The 23187-nt window shown below is 56.6% G+C and overlaps 1 protein-coding gene across 3 annotated transcripts; it reads right to left on the bottom strand.

Annotated features, from left to right (window-relative positions):
* Positions 1 to 159: 159 nt before the first annotated feature.
* On the bottom strand, positions 160 to 22118 carry TRIOBP (TRIO and F-actin binding protein). Of its 3 annotated transcripts, XM_032107260.1 has the most exons (19): positions 21934 to 22118; positions 20463 to 20596; positions 18464 to 18904; positions 17559 to 17691; positions 16210 to 17193; positions 15845 to 15940; positions 10511 to 10567; positions 10088 to 10156; positions 9570 to 9659; positions 8609 to 8718; positions 7702 to 8257; positions 7008 to 7118; positions 4874 to 5021; positions 4262 to 4373; positions 3631 to 3790; positions 3175 to 3288; positions 2783 to 2869; positions 1799 to 1956; positions 160 to 961 (listed from the first exon to the last, which is right to left on the bottom strand). In XM_032107260.1, the coding sequence occupies exons 1-18, from the start codon at positions 22045 to 22047 to the stop codon at positions 1801 to 1803; spliced, it is 3672 nt and encodes a 1223-aa protein (XP_031963151.1). In that variant the 5' UTR covers positions 22048 to 22118; the 3' UTR covers positions 160 to 961; positions 1799 to 1800. The 3 variants fall into 3 exon arrangements, with proteins under 3 accessions (XP_031963151.1, XP_031963153.1, XP_031963152.1); XM_032107262.1 differs by lacking the exons at positions 15845 to 15940; positions 16210 to 17193; positions 17559 to 17691; ... (1 more) ...; positions 20463 to 20596; positions 21934 to 22118 and adding an exon at positions 14252 to 14282; XM_032107261.1 differs by lacking the exons at positions 15845 to 15940; positions 16210 to 17193; positions 17559 to 17691; ... (1 more) ...; positions 20463 to 20596; positions 21934 to 22118 and adding an exon at positions 11347 to 11382.
* Positions 22119 to 23187: the final 1069 nt, after the last annotated feature.

Raw genomic sequence — 23187 nt, 5'->3', positions numbered from 1 at the left:
CCAGAGTCCAGGGGTGTTCCTGCTGCTTTCCCTCGCCAAATCCTGAAGAAAGGAAGCAGCTGGTCAGTATACCCCAAAACCTTGAAAAACCACCCCCCCACCCCCCCCACCCCCCCACTGGATTAGGGCCACATGCAAGCCTTCCTCTCAAGGAACACATTTTTCTCAGCGAAAGGGGAAGATTTTATTAAGTTAAAAGTTGAAGGGCACAGCGGAGCAGCTGCCACCTTGGGGAGGTTGGCTCGGGCAGGTGCAGTAGCAGCCTCACAGCTCCACTTCCCCAGAAAAGAGAAGCCCCGTGGCTCTGGGCTCCTGCCAGTTCAGGTTCTTGCAGGAGCCAAAAGGGCAGTCACGGAGAGAGAGCTCGATCATGCGGACTCTTGCCAAGGTGTCCTCTTTCAACCGTCTCAGGCAAGCACATCCATGGCAGATTGCCCCGGCAGCTCCCTCCTATGGCTTGCGTGTCTTCTCTGCAGGTCCCTGGGGGTGGCACAGGGAGGGGGAGCATGGTCCTTGCTGTACATCCCAGGGGGACCGTGGAGACATATGGAAGAGAGGGAGTATGTGCCAAAGGTGGCTGTGTGTGGCCAAGAGAAATGGGGCTAGGAAAGGGGGAAAAACCAGATTCTCTTTTTCAGGTTAGAAAAATGCTGGTGACGTAGTAAAAGTTGTCCTCCTCCTCTTCCCCTCCTTTCCATGGGAGAAAAATTCCTCTATAAAATATAATTTTCACATATAAAATCCTGAAGAAGGTGCATGTAAGGAGCCAGTCCAAACAATGTGCTCAGGTATGCAGGCAAAAAGGGTTCATCAAAAAAGCTTTGGGAGGGGAGTGAGGAGGTTGGGGGTGTGTGGGATTCCTTGCCAAGGTGATAACGGATGGGGATTCAACCTCTCTCTCCCCACAAGTGAGGAATGGAGCAAATACAAAACAAGAACAGATAACAAACGTAGAGCAGACCTGGAGAGAGACAAAACCACAAATGGTTTAGAAAGACTCCAGTGAGCACAGAAATGCCATCCCTTCAGCTCCCTGGGGAGATGGCAGGCTGGTGCCCTGCTACAGACCCACTCATCTCAGCACCCATCAGCAAGCGCTGGTGGAGCAAGCAAGAAGCAGAAGCACTCTGGACAACAGGACACCCTCGTTCCTGTCACCCTGCTTCTCCCCTGTGTGTGGCAGAGATGCCAGGCTGGTGCCCTGCTACAGACCCACTCATCTCAGCACCCATCAGCAAGCACTGGTGGAGCAAGCAAGAAGCAGAAGCACTCTGGACAACAGGACACCCTCGTTCCTGTCACCCTGCTTCTCCCCTGTGTGTGGCAGAGATGCCTGCAGGTGAGTGTGGGAGAAGGGCTGGGTCTAGTCGGGCCTGCTTTGATGCAGACCTAAAATTATCCTGCTGCGATATAACCACTTCAAAGGTGAAGGGAGCAGAAACACTGCCTACACGGGGAACGTGTAACTACCCACGCTGTCACCCAAGCCACGGGGTGAAGGCCAGCATTTATTTGCCTGGCTCCCACAAGCAGCCTGGTTGAGCAGTGATTGGTGCTGGCTGCATCAAGAGCAGCACCGTGGAAAGGGGGCTGGGAGAACGTCAGGGACAACAGGAGGGCCAGGAGTGCAGGCCAAGAGGATGCGAGAAGCAGAGAAGGACGAGTTTAAGCCTAAAGTTCCAGAACTGAGGGGAGCAGGAGAAAGCGGCAGCAGGAGAGTGGCAGCTCCCACGCCCCTGCAGCAGCCAGTCTCAGCCACCTGCCCCCGCAGGGGACGTCACAGCACCCCAGTGCTCACCGTTACTTGCTGTTGCACAGCGACTCCTTCTCCTGCAGAGCCACCATGGCCAGGCGCAGGTGCTCCTTCAGCTGCTCGATCTCTCGCTCCGAGCGCACCTTGATGTGATTCAGCTCTGCATAGACATCTTGGTATTTCCCTGAGGCAAATCTCTTGTCCTGCCAGGGGACGGAGAGGGGTCAGGCAGGTTGCAGGGCTGATTTTAGGGAGGGTGGCAGCAAGATGAACCCAGCAGAAGAGCCAGCAGGTGAGGAGGGGAGAGCTAGCCCTGGGTTTGAAGCCCATCCCAATCTGGGTCATGCAGAAACCATTCAGAAGAGGAGCATGGAGGTATCACTTTAAAAATACCAGGCCAGGGAGGAAGGCAGATGCTGGTCCCATAGCAGCAGAGATCTGCAGCATCAAGTTGAGGAGGTGATGTGGGCTTTACCACGGCTTCTGTGCATGTGGGGCAACCATATGGGAAACATAACCCCACCAGGAATGCAGGCTACTGAGAGAGCCAGGCACAGCTGCTGATACGGCCAAAAACTTATGTGAGTAAGTTATAAACTCCTGGAGCATCACTGAATTCCAAAGCCTCTTTCAGCTTCCCCTTTGGCAGGGGCCTTTGAAAATTCCTCTGAAGGAGCTGCTGCCAGTGGAGGGAGCAGCACACTCAGAAACGGTGCCCAAGGAAACACATCCACTCAGAGAGGGGACAACCAGGGGAAGCAGAGTGCCAGCCAGCCTTCATCCAGGTTTCCCACTTGCAAAAGTGTCTTGTCCATGCTTATGTGTGCATACATCTGGGGAAACCAGCAGCTAAGTCTGCGTGACTCTTCCCTTGTACTCTGCAGTCAGCAAGGACAAGCAGCACAGGTGACAAGAGGGTTTGTCTCAAGCATCCCATGAAAGCCAGCCAAACCCTGCTGATATGGAGCCCTGGTGCTTCCCTCCCTTCCCTCTCCTGCTGCTTCCCAATTGCTCCCAGAAAACACTGACCTTTTGCATCATCTGCAGCTCCTCCCGGAGGCACTGCACTTCCTTCTTTACGTACTGGAGCTCATTCTCCTTCACCCGCAGCAGCACCTGGGCCAGAGAAGGGGGACAGGAACCAGAGGTGACTCAAGAGCCACCGCCTCGGAAAGGCCGGCAGGCCCTGGCGCAAGCACGGCAGTGGAAAAGGAAGGAAGGGCCAGGAGGGCTGGGGCAGGAAACAGCGCAAGCAGCCTGCGAGAGCAGCGGAGGGGAGGCTTGCCTTCTGCTTCCTGCACCGTCCCCACTGCTCCATTCAGCACCTCCTCCCACCTGCTCCGAGCCAAAGCCATCAAGAAGAGAAGACCCCCGGGACAGGTGGGGATGGAGGCAGCAGGGCAGCCGGGGGACTCCCGTACCTCCAGCTCGCAGGAACTCCGCTCGTTGTTGTGAGAGGTGCGGTCCCCAGAGCCCCGTGACGAAATAAAGCTGCGCAGCTTCCCAATCTCATCCGACAGACGGGTCTGCAGCTCCTGCAGGCAAAGCCAAAAGATGTCAGAGTAGCCATGGCATGGACCTCTTACATGTCCTGACCATTCCATCTTCATGCCAGCCCTTGTCCAGCTTAGAGACCGTGTTGTAACCCCCGGTCCATAGGCAATGGCAGCATTTACATCCAGCAGAATACACTCGCCATATTCAATGCCACAGTTAAGACAGCCTCTAACTCTTAATCTTTTTCTTTCTGATGATAAAATCTCAGAAGGGAAGAAATATGAACAAATAGGGGAGTTTTAACAGAGGGGCTGTGCTGTGAGGGAGGAACATGCTCCAGTGCTCCACAGTCTCTGCTGGCAGGAAAGCCCTTCTCTTGCCTGATTTTTCCGGAGGAGGTCCTTCCCCTCCTGCTGACAGCGCTCCAATATCTGCTCCCGCTCTTCTGCCTTCTGGGTGAGCTCCCCAATTTCCAGGCACTTTTGGGAATACTGCTCAGAAAGCACCTGCAGTTCCCGCTTCAGCGACTCCACGTCCAACCTGCCAAAGAGGCACCAGATCATCGCTGCCCCAAAACCCTTTCCAGCTCCTGGCCCCTGGCACTGCCTTTCCTCCTGCCATGGCCAGCCTCTGCCCACATCAGTCGCTAGCACAAAACAATGATCCCTGTGAACCAGAGCTTCAGTTCCCACACTCCTGCACATGAGCGCCGTGCTTCTTGGAGCTCCAAGCCAGAAGAAATGGAGGAGCTTTCCATAAAGAAAATAGAGGGGAAATAGCAATAGGTATGAGGGAAGTGCTAGAGGGAAAAAAGCCAAGCAGGGGACAAGCCTCCCTGCCCTACAGCTCCAGCAGCCCTGGGAGCCACTACTGGGCATCCAGTACTCCTGAGGAGGGAGCTGGGGAAGTGGCAGGAGGAAAAGTTTGGGGCTAGATCTGCAGATGGAGTGTGGTGACGCTGGCACAAGGCGGCATCATCGGACAAGTGGAGTGAGAGAGGTGCTTTCTTACTGGTGCTGCTTCTGGAGGGCTTCTGGGAGAGAGCTGCACTGCTGGAAGCTCCGTGTCCTGCCCAGCTCCTTATTCATCTCCTCCCGGTGGGCTTTCTTCAGCGCCTCAATGGCTGCAGAGGGGGACAATGAGAAATGAGGGATCAGGCTGTGCCAGCTTCATGGAAAACACACTAGAAAACTAGCTAAGCTCTTGCCACTGCAGGTTTCCAGATCTGTCTTTGCAGATTCCTCCTCTTTCCCTTCTTCCCTCAGGGTATCCCCCACCGTCTCCACACTCCAGGATCATCATGCTGCCAAGGGGACATGGGACATGTGGGAGCTCTCTACCACTTCTGCCAGCCTTGCCCACCTACAAGAAGGTGCTGGTCCCCTTTCACCCATCCACAGAGACATGACCCCATTTCCTTCACTATCTTTACCACCCCATCTCCACCAGCACAGTCAGTGTGAGAAGCACCAAAGCTCATGCTCCAAGGAGCATCAGCCTTGCATCAGCACAGTCAACAGTGTGGCTCCAGATGACTGGGACCACTGGCTTCTTGCAAGAGACACTGGGGAGGGGCAGGAGGGACCCAGCTGAGCAGGGGCACAGCTTGGTGTTCACTCCTACCTGCTGCTGTTGCCGCTGCCTCCTCCGCCAGGAGCCGCTCCTTCTCCTGCCGCAGCCGCTCCAGCTCCCGCTGGTGGTGCCTCTGCAGCTCCTCCATCACTTGCTGGTGAGACGACTCCATCTCAGCCAGGCTGCGCTCACAGGCCTCCTGTTGTGAGGAGGAAAGGAGGCGTGAGAGACCAGGAGAGAAGAAGGAAGGGCTTGGGCCAGGACGGGCACCTGGCTGGGCTGATGTTTGCCTTTGCAAACTTCACCCAAGTCCAGGGACATTTTGAAAGTAGTGAGACTACTGCCCAGGAGGGTCTTTTCTTTCTGAAAGTGAGGTGGCACTTTAATCACTGAACACAACCATTTGACAGGGACACACATCTTGCAACCCCCCTTCGTGCTTTACAGAGGAAGAATGCTCCTCTGGCTCTTAAAACGAATGCAGCAAGACAGGAACATCTCTCTTGGTCCAAGAGCTGGGAATAACATGCCCAACACCACAGTCCTGACCCTACACTAGGCTGCACTGCCTGGCTGGAAGAGATCATCAGTGGGAACTGCATCTCAGTATCTGCCTTTTAAATGAAGCAGCATCCCCTGGAATCAATGAAAACCGAGCCTCCTCTCCTGAAAAGTGACACCCTGCACTGCCCTGTGACCTGACAGAGGCTGCCAAAGAGCCCTCCCCACAGCCTAATGGTTAGGGATCCTCCTCACACAGCTCTCCCTCCTTTGTGATGGCCCTGAGACCAAGGGGATGATTCTTTCTATGCTGAGTGCTGTGGTTAACTCGAGTTAGAGCAAAGCAAAGAGGTTCCCATCTTCATGCCATGCCTCCACTCCCCCTCCAGATGCTGGCAGCACCTCCCTGAGCCTCTCAGGAAGGACTTGCTCACCAACAAGCCATGCCATTATTATTAATAGCCTGAGCCTCAGAGACATCAGCAGAGAGCTAGGAAGACATCCCCCAGCAGCCCCTTGCCTTCCTATTCCTTCCCCACTAAGGCAAAGGCTCATACAGAAGACACTGGAACACATGTAAATGCAAGCCCTTCCTGGCTACTCCTCTCTACTGAGATGAGGGAAGCTGAACAGAACAACCAAAGGAGAGGAAAAGGTGAGGAATTTGGTGATCTGTCCACAGACCAGCTGCAACCCTTGGCAGACTGAGAGAGAAAGAATCCTTTGGGGAACAGCCAAGTTTGGCCTCAGATGTGAAATGCTGGCTTTTTGAGCCAAATTATTAGGAAGATAAGGAAGTTCCTCCCCACTGCTTTTGCTTTTTTTTTTTTTTGACCATAAAGAGGCCTGTGAGCTGTAAATATTAAATCACAGTAACACAGAGACTGGTAAGTGTCTGGGCTGGGTGCTACAGGGCTTGGGTTTCTTTATCTGTGCTAGGTACAGCCGACCCTCTGCAACAGACTTCACCAGCCCCAATTCCCTGCCCTGCCAACCCCCTCTGCCCCAGTATCTTCCAACACGTAAGGCCCATCCTGAGAACCCCACTATGTGGTAGAACAGCAGCCTCCCCACAGGAAATCCCCGTGGGATGTAACCCTGCTTGCTTTGGACGAGTCCATGAGAGGGCAAAATAAATAAACAAAGAAGTGAGAGGCTGAAGCATGAGCAAATTCTGCTTTGCTGGCTCTCCCACGTGCTGTCCCAGCAAATGAATGGGTTGTGCTGTCAAAGTGACCTTCAGGGCTCAGGCTGTCCCCAGGGACTGACTGACTGCTTTTAACAAGACACTCGGGAGCCCCAGTTAGCAAGAAGCACATGTGGTGAGCAGCAAACCACCAGGGAATGACCAGAGGCTCCACAGGAAGCTGCTGACCCACTCCTGAGCTGGGGGACAGCTTACACCCACGGCCCAGGCCAGCATCATGTCCACACACAAAGCGGGACACAGATCCTGCACCTCTCCCCAAATTCTCCTTCTCTCCCTTTGTAACCCTGGCCCCTTTAAGGCCAGGCAACATGCACCAGCCTTTATGTAATTAACATTGATTACAAACAGGCCCAGTTAGGGTCACCACGGCAACCCAATGATTAGCAATACCTGCTCGGCAATAAGCTGAGTCCCAGCATTTCCCAGTTTGGTACTGGGAGTGACCCCCGGGCCCAAGTCCTGCACCCTACTCACCTGTGAGATGTACCCTCGGGGCACGTGGCTGTCTCCCTGGGATTTTGCTGCCTCCCGAAGGCTCTCATTTCTGGCCCGGCAGGACTCCAGCTGTGCCCGCAGTGACTGGATCTGTGCCAGGCAGGACAGAGAAAAATGTTCAGCCAATGGTGGAAAAGTGCCATGGCCTGATCAACGTGCCACATCCAAACCCTGGGCTTAGGGATGGGGAGGACAATGCACGGCCAATGGAGGCATCTGCTTCCCCAGTAGCCTGCCAAGGGACCAAACTGTCAAAGCCAGCCCCAGCCTGGTTAGTGCTAGTGAGGAAAGAGGAGACATCCCAGCTTTCAGAGGTGGAGGAAACCACCACTGCACTTTCGAAGGCTGGCAGGTGAAGTGCTTGCAGGCTTGGGAATAGCCAGAGAAGAAAGGCTGTGAATGTACTCCCAGGAAACACAGATTCCACACAAGTAGTGCCACTAAAGAAATTATCCTGGACCAAAACATGGTCTGGGGAACCTCTGCAGGTGTGTGAGAGCTGGCCTCTTGCCTTACATTACCAGATTGCAAAAGTTTCCGTGCATTCGAGGAGTCAGAAGGAGCTGACATCTCCCTGCACCTCTGCCTTGCTCTTCTGCAGAGCCTCCTGCTGCCAAGGACCACATTAAGGGGCCACCAGAACCCCAGTTTCAGGGAGGAGGGATGCTCTTACCTCCTTTTTCAGCGCCTCACTGGTGTCTCCCTGCCCTCCCTTGCCCTGGTTCAGCAGTGCTGTCAAGGGCACCCGCTGCAAGTCCTTCAAGGGCAGGCGTTCCAGCTCCAGCCACTTCTTCTCTATCTCCTCATTCAGACGAATTCGTTGGTCCTCTGAAAGTGGAGGAGCGGGGAGGTCCTGCTCCCCGACCTTGCGGGAGGAGTCTCCTGCTGGGCCATCGCTGTTGGGGACCCTGCCATCGGGGCTCTCAAACCATTTCCGCCTCTCCTCCGAGCGCATGGCCAGATCTCGCTCCAGCTCCTCGTACTTGGGAGTTCGGTCGGAGATCCTCAAGCTCCCTTTCGTCCTCTGCAGGGACGCCTGATTCCCGGGGTCTTGTGGGAAGGGAGACAGCTCCACGTAGTCAAAGGCATGGCGCTGCCCATCCGCCTTCCAGTGACTGCCCTTTGAGTTCCCCTCGGAGCCCGAGCCCAGCCGCTGCTGCTCCTCCGCCCGGAGTGAGCCTTTCTGGGGAACGCAGTTACGGAAGTTCTCCTTGTTGCACTCCGAGAGTCTGAAAGCAGAGCAGCAACTGGTGAAGGAGAGGCACCATGTGGGAAAGGATGCCAGCAGAGACACTACCAGCTGCTCAAGGCTCAGACCCTCACTCAGCTCAGCCTTACAAAGCCCCACCCTGGGCGCAGAGCTGGGCCTGTAGCATCCCATCCCTCAGGGAAATGGATTTCTCCACCAGGCAGCAAGGATTCACCCTGGGTCCAGTGTAACCAAACCCTTTTCAGAAGGAGCAGAGGACAGCGCTGGTCTGGGAGTGCTGAGATTTCCAGAGGGGCCTTCCTGGCCCCTGCCTGTCAGGGTGGAGGGACAGCAAGGGAGAAGAGGACAAGCAGCACTGGGCAGCTCTTACTTGGTGACGTCTGGAGCACTGACTGGGCGCACATTCTTCCTCAGGGCCTCGATCCAGTTGCGCCGGATGCCAGAGGTCATTGCTGACAAGGTGAAGACGGCATCCTTTGTCTGCAACAGGGAGGTGACAGAGGCCCTGTCAGCACCTGGTGGAGGCGCAGCAGCTCCCACTTGTTCCCTGAGACCCACAGGCACTGGCATACACAGGTGCTGGGCTGTTAGAAAGGCTACCCTCTGTCTCAGGCTCCTGGGGACAGGTAGAGAGTTGGGAGAGGAGATGTGCGCTTTGAGAGGGAGCCTGTTACACTTCCTTCATGAGACTACCTCCAAGCAAAGGCAAAAGAAACCTTGCTGGCACACTGGGCCAAACATGCACTGGTGCAATCCAGCTGTTCAGGTGCTGGGAGTCAGGTGCCAGCACTGGTGTACAGCAGCAGGGCACAGGGAAACCCAGACCATGAAGTGCCCACCCCCGCACATCCACAGAAATACCATTTCTCACGCTGCCTTAGCAGCCACCTCCTGCTGCTACAACAAACAGCCAAGGACAGAACTGTACTGGGGCTGGATCCAGGGTACAGGTTGTCACTCAGAGCGTGGTCAGCCAGGTTACATCGAGATCTGCAGTGTTCACTGCTCCCCCCCGCAGCTGTGGAAAGTTGCCTTGGTCAACATGTCAATTAGACACTCCTGGCATTTAGCTTGGCTCCTGGACTACCTCCAGCACAGCCTTCAGCCAGCCCTGCAAAGCCTCCTCCTCCTCCTTCCTTCCTTTGCAGGAGGGCAGCCCTGATGTCCCAGAGCACTGTCACCCATGTGTCAAATAAACAACCTTGGGCCACCACGCTGGCACAAGATCCGTATGAATTGCCTCTCAGCATCTTGGCACAGGGACGGAGCGCACATTCCCACCCCGTGTCCCTTGGGGCTGCTGCTCCGTACACACGGTGCCGGACACTCACGTGTATCTGGAAGCCGTAGTTGCGCTGCACCGCGAACTCCGTCACATCCGTGCAGGAACGGAGGTCGATTTCTCCGTCAAGGTCATCAGCCTGCAAGAACAGTCACCCGCTAGGACATCAGTGCTCAGCCAGCTTTGAAAAATGCCACCTCTGCCTTCACCCCACAGTCCTCTGGGAGCCAGGCTCGGCTCTTCGGGAGCCAGGCTCAGTTCCCCAGCACAGCACGGCCTCTTCTAACCCAAGGGCTGCCAGCAGCATGGACGGAGAGCATCCCAGATGCCCAGCCACAGGACCAGCCCTTCTCCTCACCTCCCACCACTTATGCTCCCCCCAGACTTTGCCACCCTGCCTTCATCCTCTTTGTCACCTCTTGGCAAAGAGCAGCTTGGCACCTCTGCCATCCTTCAGGAGGACATGGTGCTGTCGCTTGTCCCTGAAGCACCCTGGTCATGCCAGAGCTGTGCTCCTCTCCCCGCTGGCCAGGAAGAAAGGGCTGGCAAAAGGCTGGCCATGCTTACCTCCTCTGCGTTCGAGTCCCGGTAATACCTCAGGCTCGAGTCAGTCAGCACAAACCAATGTTTCTTCCACTGCAGGAGCATCAGGCAGGGGGAGGGAAGGGAAAAGACAGGAAGGAAATGGATAGGCAGTTACCAGGGAAAGTGTAGGAACAAGGAGGGATGCTCTGCACTATGACCTCTTGGCCTTCTCTTCCCCCTCCTCCACATCCCTCCCAGATCCCCCTCATGACCCTCAGCTGGGGGAGAGGCACTCATGAACCTCTGTGTCCACACACAGAGAGAGGCACCTCCACCAAAGGTTTCCTGCTGCCTCTCCCAGAAGGAGAGACCTCAGTGAGCAAGGAGGAAGGAAATCAGCTGGCTCACCGAGGCTCTCTAGCAACAGGGGATAAGGGAAGAAGCAGACTCTCATGTGGGGCTTACCTCTCCCGGCTTGTCCAGGATGGACATCCATCCCTTCTTGAAATTGAGAAGATCCGGCTGGAAAACAAAAACCAGAGAATTACTGTCTTGGAGTTACCCACAAAAGGGCTTTCCATGCCAGGGGGTGGAAGGTGAGTCCCCAGTGGCAGAACAGAAATAGGAATAGCCTTTTAGGAAACTCATGGGGGTATGTGACCCTCTGGCAAAGGAAAACTGGGCATAGCTCTCAGCAGCAGGCAGTCATTCCTGTAAGAGGGAGCAGGAGATAAGGGAAGAGGTTTAAAAAAAATAAAGGAAAATATGCAGCAGAGAGGTTTCCACAAGGTGCCTCAGAGTTATTTATTCAGAGAGGGGGAGGCAGGGACAAGGAGAGTGGGCAGAAGGGAGTGCTCCACCACCTCCAATAGGGCTTGCCTCAGAGATGGAGGCAAAGCCACAAAGAACCAGACACGCCTTGTCCCAGCCCTGGCTGTCCGTGCCCCAGAGCTATGTCCCTCTGGTAACTTCACCACCAATAATTTATTAAAAACATAGTAGCTCAGCCCTCACCAAAAACCTACAGGAGGCAATTCAACAGCTGTGAAAACACGCTGACTTTAAACGATGTGCCCCAGGGTAGATATGAAGTCAGTGCTTGATCCTCTCCCTTCTCCCTCCAAGGTTCAACCCTCTCTGAGATTCCGAGAGTTTTTCCCTTACCCAGCTCTTTCTGCTCCCTCCCACTACAGAGCCTGCCCTCTGCCCAGCCACAGCTACAGAAGATAAGGATGAAGAGAATTTCACCCAGATCACCCTGCGCCACAGAGAAGTTTCCCCACACTCTGCCTCCTCCTAACCTCATGTCGCTGGTGCAGCATCCCAACCAGTTTATCTTCTTCGCAAAGTGGAGCACCAGAGAGCTGACTCAGGGGAACCTCTCTCCCTGGCTTTGCCCTCAGCTAAACAGGCTCGAGCTGGTCCCTCCTCCCAACCCTGCTGGCTCCCAGGAAGTTGCACCATCAAAGAATTCAGTCCAACGCCTCTTCTCCCATGGAAGGCAGTTTGCCAACCTGCCCCTTCTTCTGCAGCCGAACTAGGCAGGGACAGTGCTGGAGAAGTCACGGTACCAGAGCTGGACCTCCCAGAGGTCCAGTACCAGACCTGCCAGTCCAATGGAAGCCACCAGAAGTCCCCACATGTCACAACCACCAGCTGAGACAGAGCCGCTGAGAAGGAGGTGACACAGCAAGCCGATGGCCACTCCACATCCCCTGAACAAGCCCAGTGGCCAGCCACAGCTGCCCCACAAGCCCAGCTCCTTGGCTGTACAGACAGGCCAAGCCCTTCCCTGCTTTCACCTCCCTGAGCTGCTGCTCGTGGGTTACACCCAAGGTTATGGGGAGGCAAGAGCCGAGTATGTGCCGGCCCACCCTGGCACTCTGGCTATTGGTTCGAGCAGGAGCAAGGAGTCCTGCCAAGGAAAGGGTCACCGCCCGCTACAGCTTCAGGCCTGGCCAGAAGCATCCGGCAGCCCCGAGCTCCCTGGGAAGGGAGGGAAACCAGAACGAAAGGACATGGGGGGCTCCCAAACCTCACCTCCTGCTGAGGTGAGAGGCACTGCTGGCAGCTAGGAGAAAAGGGACATTTATGCATCCTCATCAACCCAGACGTTGTGGTGGCTCCACTGCTGCCCTGAGAAAGCACCCCAAAAATTAATTCTTTCTCCATGGCAGAAGCTCCACCCTTTTTCCCGTTATTCCTTCCAGCCTGGTGACTTAAGCTCTAGCTCTGAATTCAGAGTGGTTAGAGGGAAGGAAAGGAGACAAAACATCAAAGTACAACCTCCCCCCGCCTGGGACACACGAGCGCTCAACAGAAGAGAGAGAGATGGGCAGGCTCCACAGAGGCAGAAAAACAACATGGGGAGAGAGAGAGCAAAAGGAATCCTGGCTAGGGCTGCCGTACAGATCAGCTGGGTCTCATCTTATCGAGGATTTACAATCCCAAAGCATTAGTTGCCAAAATAATTAATATTAACGGAATGCATGTCGCTGGGAAAACCGCCACGAAGTCCTGCCAGAACTGCTGCCCCCAGTGCAGTGCCGGGGCCAGAAAATCCCCCTGGAGGTCTTCTCCCAAGTAGGCAAACTGCACAGGGTTTCTGCTTTCCTTGCCAACCCTAGACATGGAGCTGCAGCTCTATAGAATTGTCTTTGAACTATTCTTGTCATAGCGGGGTCAGTACCATAAGCTGAGGCCTACTTGATAAACAAAGTACTTAAAACCACTTTTCTTCCCTACCCCACAACCAAATTCAGTCTCCTCACCCAGCATAAAAAGCTCAGGGTACTGTCAGAGAAGAGCGTGGGGTTCAAACAGAACCTCATCCAGAGGAAACGGCCCAGCAGTGGGAGGAGGAAACATCCAGGAAAGCCGAGCTGCTGGGAGAGATCCGGGTGCCGGAGATGCAATGATGTGGCAGGATGCACCCCCAGCAAAATGCATGGCCCTGCAGCTCGGGGCTGCAGATGGCTTGGGAGATGGTGGCAGTGATTTTGCCCAGTTGCATCCATACCCACCAGAGTTTTACATTCAGCCCCACAGCCGGCCAGGTAAGGCACTGGAGGGAGTCTCAGGCAGCTGGGGACATAGGTGATATCTGGAAAGACTGGCTTGCAACAGCAGGTTAAGGAGCGGCAGCTGCCTGCTCTGGTTGAAGAAGGGCTACAGGGAAGGTGATAACAGTCTGTAAGTATCCGAAGAATGTAAACACCAAAGAAGGAAAAGGGACAGGGTGGGAGCAAAGGAATGGTTCCTGGGTGGTACTGAGGCGCCAGGATGGAGAAGTGGAGGAGAAGAGGCTGCAGAAGGCTGAGAAAGCTCAGTGTCCAAGCAGGATGGTCAGGTGTGTCCTTTCATCACCAGCCTCTGTCATCACGGTGCCTCCTGCTTTTCCCAAAAGCTCCTCAGGACTGCAGGTTCTGGGGCACTGCTTCCTCTCACCTCCGGGAGATGGTGCAAGGGGCTCTCAAGCCTCCCGGAAAGCACAATGTCACCTCTAAAAAGGGAACCCGCTCCACAAGGGGTGGGCCCCAGGCCAAAACACAAAGCAAAACCGCTCCAGCTCACTTGGGTGAAAGCGAAATCACTCCCAGGCTGGGGCACACACGCAGCTCCCGAACCTACACGTGCAGTAAGAAGAGCCAGCGGGCGACGAGCTGTCCCTTTCCCACCGCCCCCGTGCGAAAGGCCGGCGGGCACGGCCCAGCCTGTCACCTCCATTACCCCGCTGGGGCCGGCAGCCGCCCGTGCCAAGGAAGGCTCGCCCCAGGGGTGGGATGCTCCCTGCCCCAAACCGCATCTGTTTTCCCACAGCGAGCAGGAGCTCCCCACGCCCGGGGGGACCACGAATTTCGCATCCGACTGCGGTCATCGGTGCGGTGAGCTGGCCCGGCCTCAGCCCAGTCCACGCTCACACTTATCGGGGTGGGGTGGTGCCCGCCGGGGGCGAAGCGGCCGCGGGGAGCCCCCGGCGGTGATGGGCAAAGGGAGCCAAGGAGGAACCGTCACAGCCTCGAGTTCCGGGGCCAGAGTCCCCCGGGGAGCGGCGGCTCCAGAGACCCCCGGAGCGGAGGGACCCCCGGAGGCGGCGGCTGACAGCTGGGATCCCCCGCCCCTCCCAGCCCCGGGCTGTCCCCCGGGCTCCGGAGGAGTCCCCGCGACCACCGCCCGCCCAGCCCCGAACCCCAGGTCCCGACTCACCGTCATGGCGGGGGCGCCGCGGCCGCCGGGGCCGGGGCCGGGGTCGCGGCGGGGCCGGGCGCTGGCAGCCAGGGCGGCGGGGCGGCTTCAGCGCCCGGGCGGCTTCCGCGGCCCCACCATGCCCCCTCCGCCGCCCGCCCCGCGATCCCCGCGCGCCTCTGGCCTTTTTTAAAAAATTCTTTAGAGAGAAAAAAAAAAAAAAAAAAAAAAAAGGAAAAGGAAAGGAGGGGGGAAAAAAGAAAACCACCTCAAAAAACTTTTCTTTCCTACCCCCAGAACTTCCTGGGAGGACCCGGGCAGGCCAATGGCAGCCGCCGCCACCGCCCCGGCCGCCCGCAGCCAATGGAGCCGCCGGGGCGGGCGAGGCCGCCGGTCGGCACGGAAAGGGGCGGTGGCCCCGGGGCGTTGGGGACGGGACGGGACGGGGCCGATGCTGGGGCTGAGCCGTGTCCCCTTCTCGCCCCGCTGGCCCGGGAAAGGTGAAGCCCTGGGAGGGACGGGCTGAGCCGCTGCTGCCCCGGGAAGGGACTGCCAGGAGCCCAGCCCTTACCCAGGCAGGGTTTGCTCTCAGGCTGGGATTTTTCGCAGGCAGGGGTTTTCAGCAGTGCACACAATGGAGTCCTCGCCTTGGCTCCTGGGGCTGCTCGGTTTTATCCAACGAGCCACCAACTGAACCTCTCTGGGCACGTGGCAGGGGTGGTAGGAGGTCATGGGGAGACTCCGGTGCCCCTGGAAAGCCATGCCAGCTGGCCTCAGAAAAGGAAATTGCTAGAGAGGGTCCCAAAGGAAAAGGGGAGAGGGACTGTGCATCACAAAATGCCAGGCTCAACCAGGCAATCATACTGAGGTGATGCTTCTTGCTGCAAGGCAAAGGGAAGGTGCCAGAGCTCAGTGCTGAAGAAACCTGGCACAGATGGGGCAATCTGGCCCTGTCATACAGGGTGAGTTCAGGCTTTGGGCTCCTCTCTGGCCCGATGCAGGGAAGTGAGGGAAAGGATGCCACCCGTTTCAACTTTCAGAGGCCTTTGACAACCTCTTTCCTGGCTGCAGTTTGTTCTTGTATGAAGAACAAAGCCAGGTCCTAGCAGAGGATGACCTGGCCAAGATGACTGATGGGCACGGGGGGACAGAGGCAGGAGCTTGTGTGCAGCCACCAGCTACATGGGCTCCCGGGATACTTTCTGCAGCCCTCCAAAGCTGCTGCAGTGCCATTTCACAGGAGCGCCAACACAATACACTGTATCTTCTTTCACACCACTAAAGCCCACTTCATCCCCATAAAACCCTCCGTGCTGTCACAGCACTGGCCAATAATAAAGCAAAGAAAAGCAGCTATACTGAGATTTTAGTCCCAGGTCTACTGTTCGCCCTTCTCTGGCTTTATAAAAAGGCTCTGTGCCTCAGTTTCCCCACTCGAGACATGGGTGAAGGACAAAGTGAAGGGGAGTGTTAGTGAGCATTCAGGACATCATAGGAAGGCAGCGCCATGCTCAACCTGCTCGGATCAAGTGCTGGAGACCTCGGTCCTGCCCACAGTGACCCCCAGAGAAGGGCAGCTGCCCTTCCTCACAATTCCCAGGGCCTGGCCCCTACCTTGTTGCGCTTCTTACTGGCATTCAAATGTGGCTGTGGGCTTCCTGAGGAGCCAGTGCTGCTTTGCGGTGTGAAGGTGCTTCCACCCAGCTGGGGCTGCAGGGGAGAAAGCAGGACCTGAAGCCATTGGGGTTTAGTCCTCACCTCAGTTTCCCAGATCCAAGCATCCATCTCCTGGCATGGGCCAGGGAGGAAAGCATCTTGTCTCCTCCCAGTGCCAGGCAGGCAGCAGAGTTTCCCCAGAGAAGCAGAGGATCTGAGGGAACTGGTGCACAGAATTGCAGCCCAGGGCACCCACCCAGTCTGTGCTTGCCAGTTTTAGGCCTTGCAGTGTCCCCATCACCTCTGGCTCCTGCCTTACTCACATGGTAAATGAGAAGACTCTTGGTCCCCCAGTCACTTTCCAGTGGCTTCTCAGGGTTGTGTGTATCTTGTGCGAGCTTGGGACCCTTCCAGTCCTCCTCCAGATCCTGTACTGGACTCTCAGGCCTTCTCCAGCTGTCATCTGACCGTAGTCCCACATCCAGACACCTAGCAGGGTTTTTCCAGTCCCTTTCCAGCTGGCGCATCACATCTGCATGGCACACGGGCATCTCTTGGCGCTTCCAGTCCTTCTCCCACACCTGTGCTTGGCGGGCATCCCCCCGGCCCCTCCAGTCCTGCTCCAGTGGCCGTGTTGGGCTCATGGGGTGCAGGGGCTTGCCTCGGCCTTTCCAGTCACTGCTGGTGCCCTTAGAGGGTTGGGAGGATGTCAGCTTTTCCCGCAAGCTCTGCCAGCTGCATTCAGATGGCTTCCTGGGCCCTGCAAGGTGCAGCGGCTCCCCTGGCTTCGCTCGTTGCCTCTCTGCCCACCGCACCAAGCTGGGAGCGGAGCTCTCCTTTTGGCTTTTCCTTGTGCTCTCTGTACGTCTCCCAGGACTGAGGGCCCGTGGTGGTGGCCCTGCCCGGCTCAGCCTGACATTATCTGAGCCCTTCCCAGCACTTGTAGGGTGCAGGGAATCTCCTTGGCTCTTCTTCTCCAGTGCTTGCCGTATACCCCCTGCTTGCCAGGTGGCTCGGCCCCTCTCCAAGTTTGGGGACCGGGCAGGCTCCCCTCGGCTTCTCCAGCTTTTCTCAGTGCGACAGGGACGGTTCAGGGGCTCCCCTGCTCTCTTCTCCGACCTGCGGGCTGGGCTTGCAGAGCGTGGGCTCTGGCTGCTTCTCTCCAGCAGCCAGCCAGGGCTGGCAGGGCGTGGGGAGTCCCCCCGGGTCCTGTTTGCCTTCTCGGGGTGCCGAGCTGGGCTGGGGGAACGCCAGGTCTCCTTGGGGTCTCTGCTGCGCTGCTCAAGCTGCCAGGAGAGTCGCTGACCCTAGGTCACAGGGGAGAGAGAGCAGAGAGTCCTCTTAAAAAAAAAGTGCCAGTGAGCAGAACAAGATGGGATTAGGGCTGGCAGGTGATTTGGTTAAATGTTTCCCCAGAGAACCCTTGCATTCCTGTGCATGGAGCCAGTCCATACTGCAGAGAAGCCTCTTGTACCCAAAGGGTGAAAGGGCTGCTGCAATTCAAGCAGCAAGGGTCCCAGTCCATGACAGCAGGACAGCTGGGATTAGAGGGAAGAGGGAGAAGGGGAATGAAAAAGGGAAGCATGTGACAGAAATAGAGGAAAATGTGGCAGGAAAAAGCAACTCAGCTTGGAGAGTTGGCATGAGGTCCTGCTGTGCAGCCAAGCCTCACCTCCCTGGGCAGGCTGGGACTGGACCGCCTCCGAGTTAGGTGGCCTTTGCTGGGTGGCACCGGCGTCTTGCCATCGAGCCGGTCCACACGGCCCTCCTCCAGAGCCTGGAAGGCCTCCAGCGTCTCTGATTTCCTGTGGGCACACACAGTTGGTCCAGCTGCCACCCTGCTCAGCTTGGAAGCAGAGCCCCTGCAAACCCTGCTCCACCACAGCCTGACCCCACAGACCTCCACCTGCCCCAGACACTGTGTGCGCCGTAGCCTCTCCCTGTCCCCATCAGCCACCTCAGCTTTCATATCCTGCTGCCTCACCATGTCTTCTTCACACTATTCCTCAAGCTTCCCTCCATCTTTACATCCCACCCACTCGCCCAGGATAATTTCCCAGTCCCTCTTTATGTCCCCTCCTGCCCTGTGCTACCAGTGCTGGAGCTGCTCTTGCCTCTCCAGCCAAAGCTCAAACAGCTACTGGGTACTTTTTGGCATCCCCCATCATTTCCTGAGTGGCTCCTACAGTGAATGCAGAATCCCTGGGGAACTATTGATGCTGGGATTGGGGAACACCTCTTTCCTTCCCTTTTTACTGGTGGGAGCCCTGCTTTGCAGCATGTCCTGCAGCTTCCAGGTGGCTGTGAGGATGAGGAAGGTGGGCTGCTCCCTTCCAGCGGTGCAGCTTGTCTCCACCCTTCCAACAGCCTCAGCTGCCTGTGTGCCACAATGGAGGAGGCTCTGGGCCTAAACCCAACCCTTGCTTTGAGGGAAATTTAAGCACAGCTGAAAGCTGAGTTCTGCCGTCTAGCCCTGCCTTCCCCCTGAAGCACAGCGATTCAGAGGTGGGGGCCCCCCAACAGCGTAGAAGGGCAATCCCCAGCCTCTGACCACTGCGGAGTCCCGCTGCTTCTCACCTGCGTTCGCATCCAAATATCCTCTCCACCTCCACTCGGCCAGGGCTGAGTGTCCGGGAACCATAGCGGTCAACAGCGTCCCGCTGGCTGAGGCGCTTGGCCTTGGGCAGGTCTGCCAGCACCGTGTACTCCTGCCTCTCCAGCCCGTGCCGCCCCTCTGCAGCCCCACCGCCGGAGTGGCCGTGGGACTCCCGAACCCGTGGGCCAGAGAGGTGCCCACTGCCACCCAGGGAGTCACTACGGGCCGGCGGGGAGCCAGCTGGGGCACGCGGCAGGGTGGATGCCCAGGGAGGGTCAGTTTTTCGGTGCTTTGGCCAGCTCTCCTCGGGCTTCTGGCTGGCAGCACGGTGCTCTGGGACGGGGAGAAGGCCGTTACTGGGGGAGGCGCGAGCGACGCGGGATGCCACCACGTCCACGGCAAAGCAGGTCTTCGGAGGAGAGCTAGAAATGGTCCAGGAGGGCAGAGATAAAACCCAGACTCCCTCGAGGCAGGGTGGGAGCACTGGAACACAGCACTGCGAGCCGAGGGCATGCCAAACCATGCAGATAGAGAACACCCGAGATGCCCACAGCTCACGGTCAGCACACACACAGATGGACTCTCACGTAGTGCCCATGGATGTGTTGAACACTTCCTGGGACTGGAATTAGCTAAAGAGATGCTAAATCTAAATAGAGATCTGCCTTGAACCTCAGAGACCCCTGGGTGGAAAGCAGACCAGAACCAGGATCTCACACAGGAGCAAACCAAGAGTACCTGCTTTCAGCGGACAGATTTCTTTCCTAAAGCCCTGGGCTTCAGTTCTCACCCAGGATCCGGAGGGAACAGGCTGAGCCCACCTGGGTCTGTCTGCCTGTGGGGCTGGTGACCGCACCTCCTCCTTATGGCCCAAGTAGCTCATCATGTCCCGTTTGCCCGATCCCAAAGTGTTGTCCCACAACCGGGTCATCTCCCCTTCCTGGGAGACAAGATAGGGCAGATCTCTGCAATGGGGACTAGTAGCTTTTGTGGGCTGGAAGGAGGTAAGAGCATGTATGAAAACTCACAGCCTGTTCAGCCCAAAGCTGCTGGTGAAAAGGAACCACCAGAGGAGGAGCTGTGTGAGTATAAGATGATCCCAGACCAACGATGGCAAGGAACAACACAGGGAAGTCCACATGGGAGTATCCGAGAGCAAATCTTATGAGCTCTTTAAGGGGAGAGCTTCCTTTGTGGGGACTAAGAGTCTCAGCTGATCCCCCCTTGCATCTCAGGACCTTAGAATCATAGAATATCTCAAGTTTTAAGGGACCCATAAGAATCATCAAATCCATCTCCCTGCACATGATGGGCTCTTTCTTCCATCTGCCCAAGGCAGGAGAGCCAGAGGGGCAAATTCAACACGTCTGTGTGCCCAGGAACCTGCTGAATGGGCCCAGCAAAAGTGGCACTGAAGGGCCAAGGGGGCTGGGGAGACCAAAATAACCCAAACCACAAGAGATCCCCATCTCACCCTGGCAAGTGTGGAGTTGGCTTCGGCACAGGCGCTGGGGTCGGTGCCACTTTCTCTGTGCTCACCCTCAGCTCCGGGGCTGAGTGGGGGATATCGCCTGCTCTCGTGCCAGCTGTGGGGCAGGGAGAGAGGACAGCTGGTGGTCAGCACAGCCTGCAGAGCTCAGGGGCAAGTGACAGCACTGGCAGCCCAAGCCACACTGACTCACTCTCTACTGGATGGGCAGAGGCTGGCAGAGCCCATCCTGAGGCCACCAGCCTTGCTCTGGAGGGAGTGAGGATGAAGGAGACTCTTTCAAGGGCCCCCTGACCTCTCCTGGCACAGCCCAGAGGAACGGTCAGAGGGCATGGCATGGGGATTTCTCAGTCCTTCTTCCCAGGCACCAGCGTGCAGAGCATCAAGGAAAAGGCAGCTGATTTCCCCCTGCTTGGCTTCCCGCTCCCCCTCCTCTGTTCTTCCCACCGAAGGGGCCTGTCGGAGCAGCAGGGCTCCCGGCCGGTACTCACCGCTCCGTGCCCTCTGCCGGGCCCACACACACGTATACCTCGCACTGCGGGGCTAAAATATGGAGGGAGTCCCAGGGCTCTCCCGGGGCTGCGTCGCTGCAGGCATCGCGCCCTGTGACTTCCGTGGCATGATCCTGTGAGGGAGAAGGGGTGCAACGGTGCTGTCAGCGTGCCAAGGACGAGGATGAAGGCTGCCCCTTGGAAATGCCTGCTTCTTCTACCTCCTCCGAGAGCAGCCTGGCCTCCAGGGCTCTTGGTAACTCTCCCAGCCCACCGTTGAGATTTTTCTCCTACGGTAAGAGGCCAGAGAGGCCCAGCACACTTCTACTTGATGCCGAATGCTGCAGACATCCCAGAGACTGCATGTGTGGATGAGGGCTCAGGGAAACTGCCCCCCCCGTGGTCGGCACTGATGCTGCTGGTGGCCGCTCTCCCTCACCAGCAGGATAGCTCAGGGAGAGGTAGTGGAGCCAAGAGGAGGGAAGATTTTTGCAGAAAAGGCTGTAGTCCCAGCCTCTGCCTCTCTCTGTCAGATCTTGCAGGCATCTCAGCATCCTCCCTGGCTCCTGTTACCTGCGGGGCTTATGAGCAGCAGTGGGGGAGGCTCCAGGGAGCCGGCTGTCTGCGCCGCCTTCCCTTCAGTGTCTCGCCCGCACCAGGATTCGCTCAGAGGTGACAGCTCTGAGCAGATCGAGGGTGAAGGGCTGAGGTAACCTTAGAGGGCCCAGGGCCGGGAGGAGAGGGGGAGAGGGCGAGAAAGAGAGAGGGAGGTTCATTACTATTTCATCATCCCTGGCCAGTCGCTCCTGGAGGACGTCAAACAACACGAAACCCTCTGTGAACATGAAACCAGCTGTCACCCAGTCGGAGACAGCCAAGTAGCTTCCAGTGTCCAGCCCTGTCCCAAAGGACCGTTTGGGGTCGAGGCACCTGGAGCCCAAAACCCCATGAGATTTATCCCTCTCCTGCCTTCTCCTCTGGGAACAGCTTGCTGAAGCTGCCTCAGGGACAGGACTGAGCCCTGGCCCCAAGCCAACAGCTGAGGCCACAGGGAATCGACCAGGACCACATTTAAGGTGAGGCAAAGCTGTAAATGCCAGCAAGCATCAAGCAGAGATTAATACAGGGTGGGTCCCTGCTCTGCCGGTCTCCGATTCTCTCCGTGTAGCTTTGCATCTGTGACACCCCTGCTTTCTCTTCCAGGGTCTATCAAGCCCCTCGTATCCAATGTCCAGCACTTTCCTGCTAATCTTGGCTCCCAGCTTTGGTCTGGCACAGTTAAATTAAGCACTCCTATGCCCGGAAAGACCCTCTGCCCATACAGCTTTTCCCCCACAACACATCTAGAAATCCTGGCTGAGCCTTTGTTTTAGGGATTTCCATCTCTACGTAGGCAGGTGGAGTCCCAGTATAGAACAAAGAGGCCCTGAATGAAGTATCCACAGCCTCCAGGTGGGATGGAGGAGCTCACCTGGGTAGCATGCTGGTGAGCCCCTGCGGCTCGGAAACAGTGCTGGCACAGGCTCTTTGCAAATATGTTGGCTTCAAAGTTCATGCAAGGCACGTCATCCACTGAACCAGACATTGTGCATAGCAGGGACGAAGATCTTTGGCTGATGGGCTACTGGCGGGGGCCAGCCAGGAGAAAAAGGAGGAAGGAACAGCAGCAGAAGCTGTGGAAGCAGGGATGTTATTTCCACACTGAAGTTTGCTGCTCCCAACTGTCAATACTGGAATCAAAGGGAACCCAGGTACAAGGTGACCCATATAAATACAGAAAAGAGTGGGCTCTAGGAGGGACCTCTTATAGAAGGGGCACTGCACCCTGAAACGACTGCTGACACCCCCCAGTTTGGGAGTCCTTGCGAACAGTCCTTGTGTCCTGCTATTTTGTTTGATGGAAATGTTCTTCCTCTCTTACAAGGCACAAAACTGAAACCTTTCTTCTTAATTATGTTGCTCATAAAGGGATGGCTCTAAGCAGGTTAGGAAATTTGGAAACACACTGAGACTCTTCCTAAACTTGTTAATCCTACCAAAATTTTGAGACCTGTAGGGCAACTGATTGCAAAACTGTGAAGGGCAAGCATTGCTAGCACAACAGCTGGGATCCACCACTTCTCTTCTGGTTTTTTTGCAAGCATCCTGTCCACCATCACCTCCTCTGTCCTGCAGAGTTTGAGAGTGAGTCCTCAGATTTGAGGATGTGATCTGAGCTGGGAGGGTTCTGCCTAATTTGCCCGGAGGAGGCACCAACAGAAGGACAGGAAATCAGACCAGCATCTGAGACGTGAACATGCCGCTGGTGCCCTAAACATGAACACTTGAGTCAGAGCAGCTGACCAGGGCTTTAGCTGCTCCCCAAAACAACCAAGGCCAAACGTCAGTGCCAAAACCAAAGCTATAGTATTTGTTTGTCAGTGCACTTATTTTCAGTACAGCAAGTTGCACTAGGTGCCAGCCTTGCAGCATCCTTCCTCGCACTGGGGCATGTTTGCTTGACTTGCTCACACGAAATGCTAGACGGAAGCCTAAGCACTCCCCTGCCAGGGATGCAGCACTAAACACGCCAACATCGCTGCCCACCACTGCCCACTGACTGCCACCCGTGGCTGGAGCCCCTGGTACCCCACTGCCTGATGGGCAAATCATTGCTCCCCACATCCCTCGGGGCCTACTGAGGGGATAATGCTGCGATCCCCAGGGCCTCTGGCATGCATGCAGG

This window comes from Corvus moneduloides, chromosome 4 (assembly GCF_009650955.1).
Source record: "Corvus moneduloides isolate bCorMon1 chromosome 4, bCorMon1.pri, whole genome shotgun sequence".
Taxonomy (NCBI): Eukaryota; Metazoa; Chordata; class Aves; order Passeriformes; family Corvidae; genus Corvus; species Corvus moneduloides.
The sequence above is the reverse complement of the archived record's forward strand: the minus strand, read 5'-3'. Positions and strand labels throughout refer to the sequence as shown.

What these genes read in the sequence shown, in the direction of transcription:
- TRIOBP (XM_032107260.1), bottom strand. Translation starts at nt 22,047, where the DNA reads ATGTCTGGTTCAGTGGATGACGTGCCTTGCATGAACTTTGAAGCCAAC. An exon ending in CCAGTAAGAAGCGCAACAAG is followed by an intron (nt 10,568 to 15,844) that starts GTAGGGGCCAGG and finishes TTTGTTTTCCAG; the next exon opens with CCGGATCTTCTCAATTTCAA. An exon ending in GGGACTCGAACGCAGAGGAG is followed by an intron (nt 9,660 to 10,087) that starts GTAAGCATGGCC and finishes CTGTTCTTGCAG; the next exon opens with GCTGATGACCTTGACGGAGA.